Source organism: Portunus trituberculatus, chromosome 47, assembly GCF_017591435.1.
Source record: "Portunus trituberculatus isolate SZX2019 chromosome 47, ASM1759143v1, whole genome shotgun sequence".
Lineage (NCBI taxonomy): Eukaryota > Metazoa > Arthropoda > Malacostraca > Decapoda > Portunidae > Portunus > Portunus trituberculatus.
The window spans coordinates 4,015,140-4,022,639 of NC_059301.1; the positions used below are offsets into that span (position 1 = coordinate 4,015,140).

The 7,500-nt window shown below is 41.9% G+C and overlaps 1 protein-coding gene across 1 annotated transcript in view; it reads right to left on the reverse strand.

Annotated features, from left to right (window-relative positions):
- Nucleotides 1–7,500, reverse strand: part of LOC123520500 (octopamine receptor beta-1R-like) — a 167,538-nt gene that overhangs the window by 12,777 nt on the left and 147,261 nt on the right. The window contains exon 5 of the mRNA XM_045282802.1: nt 2,366–2,843. Within this exon, the coding sequence (XP_045138737.1) occupies nt 2,366–2,843 (478 nt within the window). The remainder of the gene's footprint in view (nt 1–2,365; nt 2,844–7,500) is intronic.

Consider the following 7,500-nt stretch of genomic DNA (forward strand, 5'->3'; position numbering starts at 1 on the left):
GAGAGAGAGAGAGAGAGAGAGAGAGAGAGAGAGAGAGAGAATTTGGAATAGAAGGAAATAAAACAAAAATTAAACGAAATAGAAAATGGAGAGACTGGGAAAGAACGAAAAATAGGACGAATCAAAGTAGAAAAGAAACGAAAGAAAGGAATTAAGAATGGAGTCGTGCTTTTTAAGAATAGAGATGAGGATGTCACGAAACTGTAAAAATGAATGACGGATCGTGCTAATGTCTTCTCTTGGCTCGCAAATAAAGAGTAGACAAGAAGTGCAAAACAAAGTACGAGCAATGAGTAAAATTTCTTGAAGGGAATATGTTTACAGACCAATCGAGCTTTTGACGTTAGCGTAAAGGTGGCTCTGTATTGGAAAGGGTTAAAGTCTCACGGTACGGTGGCTGTGGTGGTGGAAATAATGCAGAGGGAAATATGTAAAAGTACAGCACATTAATTTAGGGAAGGAAAAAGTAAAATGATAAGTAGATAAAAGGGAAAATAATATAGGTACGCGTATCCTCTCTCTCTCTCTCTCTCTCTCTCTCTCTCTCTCTCTCTCTCTCTCTCTCTCTCTCTCTCTCTCTCTCTCTCTCTCTCTCTCTCTCTCTCTCTCTCTCTCTCTCTCTCTCTCTCTCTCTCTCTCTCTCTCTCTCTCTCTCTCTCTCTCTCTCTCTCTCTCTCTCTCTCTCTCTCTCTCTCTCTCTCTCTCTCTCTCTCTCTCTCTCTCTCTCTCTCTCTCTCTCTCTCTCTCTCTCTCTCTCTCTCTCTCTCTCTCTCTCTCTCTCTCTCTCTCTCTCTCTCTCTCTCTCTCTCTCTCTCTCTCTCTCTCTCTCTCTCTCTCTCTCTCTCTCTCTCTCTCTCTCTCTCTCTCTCTCTCTCTGCGTCTCGCCTCCTGATACATTATTCCCATTCCTTGCTCTTGTGAAGTCCGCCACTTAGGACCTTTACTTTACAACTTACTTTGGCTACTTGCTCCAAAGATACTTCAGTACGATGTGACCCAAATCGCTGAACACAACACAGTACTTATTTTATTTCGTTTTTTTTTTTTCGGGGTTGTGAGTTTTTCAAAAGAAGACATTGACCTGGAAATATTGAGCAATTACGAAAAATGATCACACAAAGCAGATGTTACCGAATGAAAACTGGTGAAATAATACAAATTTTTACCCGTTTCCAGATATTTGCCACACCCTGTACTGCATGAATAGACCAGTACTTCCCAATAGCTATCCCTTCAGTCCCCCGAAACGAGTATAGATACAGAGTGATCCACAAACCTAGACACACGAAGTCCTACAGTTCTTCCTCAAATCCCAATCGAAAGTAAATATTGGGTCACTCTGTAACTGTATTCGATTGAGGGACTGACTGCATGAAGGGGCGGCTATTGGAGAGTACTAGTCTGTTGGGGGCTGTGTGTGTTCGGTAGTGAAGGTGAGGGGGCTGTTTTGGGGATCAAGGAACATTCTATACTGGTGGGGTCTGATGTGTTAGGGACTGGACAGAAGGGCTGGCCTCTTATGACTCTATTGGGGCTCATTGAGATTAGTTTTTTTTTTTTTTTTTTTTTTGTTGCTTTTCCTATCCTCCTTATGTTTCCTTGTGCTATTTCTCTTTGTCCTCGCTCTCCCTCGGTGTTCTTTTCTCTCTCTCTTTTCTCTTTCTCTCTCTCTCTCTCTCTCTCTCTCTCTCTCTCTCTCTCTCTCTCTCTCTCTCTCTCTCTCTCTCTCTCTCTCTCTCTCTCTCTCTCTCTCTCTCTCTCTCTCTCTCTCTCTCCTCCTCCTCCTCCTCCTCCTCCTCCTCCTCCTCCTCCTCCTCCTCCTCCTCCTCCTCCTCCTCCTCCTCCTCCTCCTCCTCCTCCTCCTCCTCCTCCTCCTCCTCCTCCTCCTCCTTTTCCTGTTCCTGCTTCCTCCTCCCTAGCTTGCTAATGAGTTTGTACCTTTAGCACCTCCTCCTCCTACAAGTTGAAGAGTCGTATCAGGAAAGCGGGGCCATTAAGCTTTGCGTTACTCTTTCCTCCTTTCATTCTTTTCTTTGCAATTCCATATTTAGCTCTTCCTCTTGTCTCACACCTCTTTCATCCCTGCCCTTTCCTGTCACCCACCCGCTTGTCTGCCTGTCCTCCTGCCCGTCTGTTTGTCTGTCTTTCTCCTTTTCTCTTTCTTCCTCTCTCAAGAACACATGCGCATCTTTAAGTCTTTTTTTTTCTTTTCAAGCAGACGTTCATTCACTTTCATCCACCCCCGTTAGTCTTCCCTACTCACTCACTAAGGGTCCTGTCGTAAGCTTAGCCTGCTCTTTGCTCCCACAAGTTTTCATCACCCTGAGTCACACGCTCCTCACTCCATGCCCACTCATGGACTCACCTTCCTCTCCCTCTTCATCTTGTGTAGAGATGCCTGCTTCTTCTTCACCTCTGGAGCTGTAACGTTGACCATACCATCCGGACCCACGCCTGTTGAGCTCTTCCTCACGCCCACGCCCAGGAACCGCCTCTTCACGCCTTTCCCTCGCTTACTAGTAGGTGTGTTTCCTGGCGAGGGCGTGGGCGTAGATTCGTCGCTCTGGGGAAGGTCAACTCGGGACACCATGCTGGCTGGAGGCGGCAGGTGGCCGTCGTAACTTCCAGGGCGTGGGGCTTCGAACGCTGGCATGCCATTGTGGTGTGCGCCCTTTCCGCCCACGCCTCCCTCCGGTGGTCCCTGGGCCCTCTTGGGGTCCTTTGCGGCGTCTCCAGCGGCGGCGTTCGCGCTGCTCTGGGCGTCATCTGTGATCTTGACGGAGTTGCGCGTCATGCCGTTGATGTGCAGGTGTTTGTTGAGCAGCAGCGCGGCCACCGTCGATCTGAGGGAGGAGCAGGAAGGGGAGAGTGTTAGAGTGCGATATGTTTTTGTCGATCGCTTGAAATCATTGTCGGGAAAACAGGAAGGAATAGACGAATTATAAAACGTCGACCAAACGCTTGCCAGGATAAACTTGTAGGTGCTTTTATTTCGGTCTAGAAACTTTGTAGGGAAAAGATAAAATAACATGAGTCATTAAGAGTCAAATGGAAACGTGTTATTATTACCTCATTACAGTCTGAAATAATGTGCAGAAAGTATCAATTCGAAAACGTTAAGAGGCATTAATCTTGACGCAGCTTCAAAATAATGTGAAGGAGACAGGGCAAAAAGAAAATGCAGAAATTGAATCTAGCTTAACGTATTGCTTTGTGAAGACAATGTAAGAAATATAATGATTAGAGATTACTCGATTTGTGGAGAGATAGATAGATAGATAGATAGGTAGGTAGGTAGATAGATAGATAGATAGATAGATAGATAGATAGATAGATAGAGACAGACAGACAGACAGACAGACAGACAGACAGACAGAACACAGAGCCAGACAGAAATAGAGACAGGAAGAGATATGAGATGAAAGTAGATTTGATTTAGCACAGGAAGCAAAACCTGTCCACACATCTGTCCCTCAGAACCTCGAGGAACACAGCGTCACCTCACTTTCAGGTATTAACTTAGTCTGCATCCGCCTCCCTTGACCTTTGCCTTGCCATAACCCTTTGCCACCGCCGCCACCACCACATACCACAGTCTAGCCAGTGTTTGGGATCATTACGTAAAACCGAAATAACTATAAATTTGCAACTGGGCACGGAGTTACTTTTGTTTCAGCTAATGAAATAGACTGTTAGTTATTAAGCTCTTGTTCGGGTGGAGTATTGTATAGTGAAAGACGAGAAAGAAAACACTTATAGATAACTAAATTAGTAAATATCTTGACTGTCAATAGAAAGAAGGTAATTTGCGCTAAGTCGTCTCCCAGAAGCGAAAAAATATTAAATACTTAGTTCGTATGTGTGTGTGTCAGTTGTTCTGTTGATAGATCACTGAGGAACACTTACTTGAGGACCGTACTTGTGTTACTGTACTATCGAGATTATTTCTAAAGTTCTCCATCGGGAATATCAACAGCAATCTTTAAAAGCACCAAGCAAACCAATGACTTAGAAGATAAAAGTGTAGGACAGAAACATACCACTAAAAAAAAAAAAAAAAAAACGGAAAAGAAAAAACAAACAGGAGTTGGAAATTTTGAACCACTTCAGGCATGATGGTGTGAAATATACACAGAAGGGCTGGAATGGTGTAAGAAAAAAATGTCTATTTAGCTAACAATAGCAGCACTAAAAATAAAAGGTTTCAAATTAAGTAAACCATAATTCTTGAGTGTTGCCTCCCCTTCTGAAGGGATGGCCACCTAACGGGCAAAGTAGCATGTGGCGTTAGGAATTTATTTCGAAACTGAACTTGATATAGCAAAAAGAAACAAAATTGTGTTCAACAGACGAAAACCACATTCACACTCCCGGTTCCCTGTAAGAGTTGAGCTGCGGCATGAAAAAAAAAAAAAAAAAAGAATGAGCGAGTTCCCAGCAAAAGACACGAGCGATTTCCACGTAGAAGAGCAAACACGTGTAGCGGCGAAGGGATGAGTGTAAGCATCGCGTGTGGTTTGGGATGCAGAGGCTCCGTGTTTGCTCCGACATCACCATTATCGACCTCGCGTCAGACCGTCACGCCAACTTGTCTCTGGGTACGCTAGCACAAGACAGAGCGACTTACGAAGGAGGTGCGCTTAACATCTGGGCACGACGTTGTTTGGACACGCTTGATATCTCCGTTTCGGACTCTCACGTTACGAGGTCAATGCAGTTTCTTCTTGAAAACACCAACATGAAAAGGAAGAAATATGAGAAATTCTGAAAGAGGTACACATAAGATTTAGACACCATAGTATTTGTTCACTCTTGACATTTCCACTTTCGACCCTCACGTCAGACCGTCATGGCAACTTGTCACTGAAGACGTTAGCACGAGATCTTACGAATATGAGGAAATGAACGTGGGGTTTAGACACGATACCATTGTGATGCTCTTGATGTCTCCTGTTGGACCCTCTCGTTATACCGTCACGGCAACTCGTCTCTGAACATGAATAGGAGGAATCATGAAGGAGGTATACATAAGCTTCATCATGACACCATTTGACAGTTTTTATGCCTTCATTCTGAGACACTTACAAGCTCAGCAACTCTCTCTAGTAAAGAAAACACGAAAGCCAACGAAAATGAGAAGTTATGAGGGAGACGGAGACAACGTTTTGACACGATACTATTTGTTCGCACTTCGACAACTCAGACCGTCACGCCAACACGAAATCAAATGAATATGGGGCGTTTTTAAGGATTTGACAGAACAATTGCACGTTGTACTATTTCTTCTTTCTTCGCTTTCATCTTGGACCGTCATGTTATTCGGTCACGGCAACTTATCAATGACAAGGTTTGTAAGACAGTAGAAATGAATACTAGATACTACGAATTAATGAGCATGAGCACCATTTAGACAATTGTGAAGTATACTTCTATTTTAGACTTGTCTGTCAGACTCATCTTGGGAAACGTTAGCATAAGAAGGAACAAATGTGAGATGTCATTGTAAAAAAAAAACTGTACATAAAATTTGAACACAACTTAATATTGAAATCACTACACCTCCCATTAGACACAAATTTAGCAATCTGTCATTGATAGTTCTCGCACGAGTGAACATAAGATTCCATATAAAAAAGAGTTATGAATACAGCATACATAAGTTTTATACAATTTGTACCCACTGTTATACGTCAGGCAAGAGAAACCCAGTGTGTGTGCATTGGAGTATATTCACACGCAGTATTCCAGGCTGTTTTAGTATTCGAATTTGAATTATTGCCTTGAGAAATGAGATATTTTCATTCATATTCCAATGCGCAAATGAAATATTAACCTTCATGGGAAAAATCTGATGAATAATTATCGTTTGTCGAAAATAATTAAACATCTGACTACCCGCCTTAATAATTTGAATAGCCAGAGAGAGAGAGAGAGAGAGAGAGAGAGAGAGAGAGAGAGAGAGAGAGAGAGAGAGAGAGAGAGAGAGAGAGAGAGAGAGAGAGAGAGAATGTTACTATGATATATGTACAAAGAATAAATATCACACGTCATTGCATAAATTTGTAAATTCGTCAACATTTATATCCTCAATGCTTTAGGACCCATCAGATATTTTGAAGTCAGAATATTGTAGAAATTCTTTCTCATGTTCCAAAAAAAAAAAAAAAAGTATGAAAATCGTTACCTTATCTTATAATCAATATTAGGTATTTTAACATTGCAGACCGGGAACTCATCTTTAATTCAGTATTTTATGAACAAAGACGTTAGCCTAATTACAGCTTGGATGTCTCCTCCGTGTATTCTGTGTGTGGATACACTTAGTAAGAACAGACTCCATTTGAAGGAAAATTATGTGTTCTCAGGATGTCTTTTACCTTTACATTATTTAACCTCATCAGCACCCTCTATCAGCAGCTACTCTCTGTGTAACGTTAAACAAGTGGAGTACCAAAGCACTCTATGGGTTGGAAGGGCTTCATTCTACTCGTCCACTGTGTACTCGTTCCCATCCCAGCACTCCTACCCTCCTCTGTGTAGTCCAACACGCAAGCCCTCATGTAGAGTAAATAAGATATATCAACCTTTCGACTTTCCTGATTAACCCATCTCTTGTGCAATGGAAACTCAAACATCAGATGCCACGTATTAGACTTACTGATTTCTTGCATGCTTATCTTTTTTTCATGTTTCGTTATTGTTATTTTCTAAGTCTTTAAGTGATACATGGGAAAGAAAATATTGTTCGGACTCAGTAACTAGAATAGGACATGAAATAATGAGTTCAGCTTGATAATGTTGAGCAAAGAAAAAAAAAAAAAAAAAAGGGAGGGAGGAAAGAAATTGCTCTCACTTAGTTTAGTACATGAATGGAATAGACTAAGTAATCAGATTGGAATCACATGGAAGCTTAAAAAATCACGCATGTTTATTGGTAAGGATTGTAAGTGAAAAAGAGATAATATTTCATAAAAAGAGTGACAATATTAGACCAGACAGCTTCTTGCTACTCTCCTTATATCTTCATTTTCTTAACCCCTTCAGTACTGTGACACATTTTTACCATGAATTTTTAGTTATGACTTGATGATTTTATTTACACTAACAAGGATCTCTGGAGGTCAGAAGGTTAATGGTCCACAGTCTTCACAATTTTAATCCCCACATGAGTTTCTGAAGCAGTATAAAATCACTAAATAGTAACCAGAATAAGTATGAACACATGTCATGGTACCAAAGGGGTTAAATCACTCTCAGCCATATATTATTATAGAGTAACATTTGCACGAACTTATAAAAGACACATTCCCATTTCCACTACAGTCAGCAGCACCATCACCACCATCACGATCACCATCACCATTAATAATCACACACCATGCAATCACCATCATTCACTCCTCACAGCCTTCATCACGATAACGACGCCCCTCAGTTTCCCTTGGGTACATCTCACGGTCTGCATATCAAAGCGAAATCATTAGTCCTGCTTCGAATGAC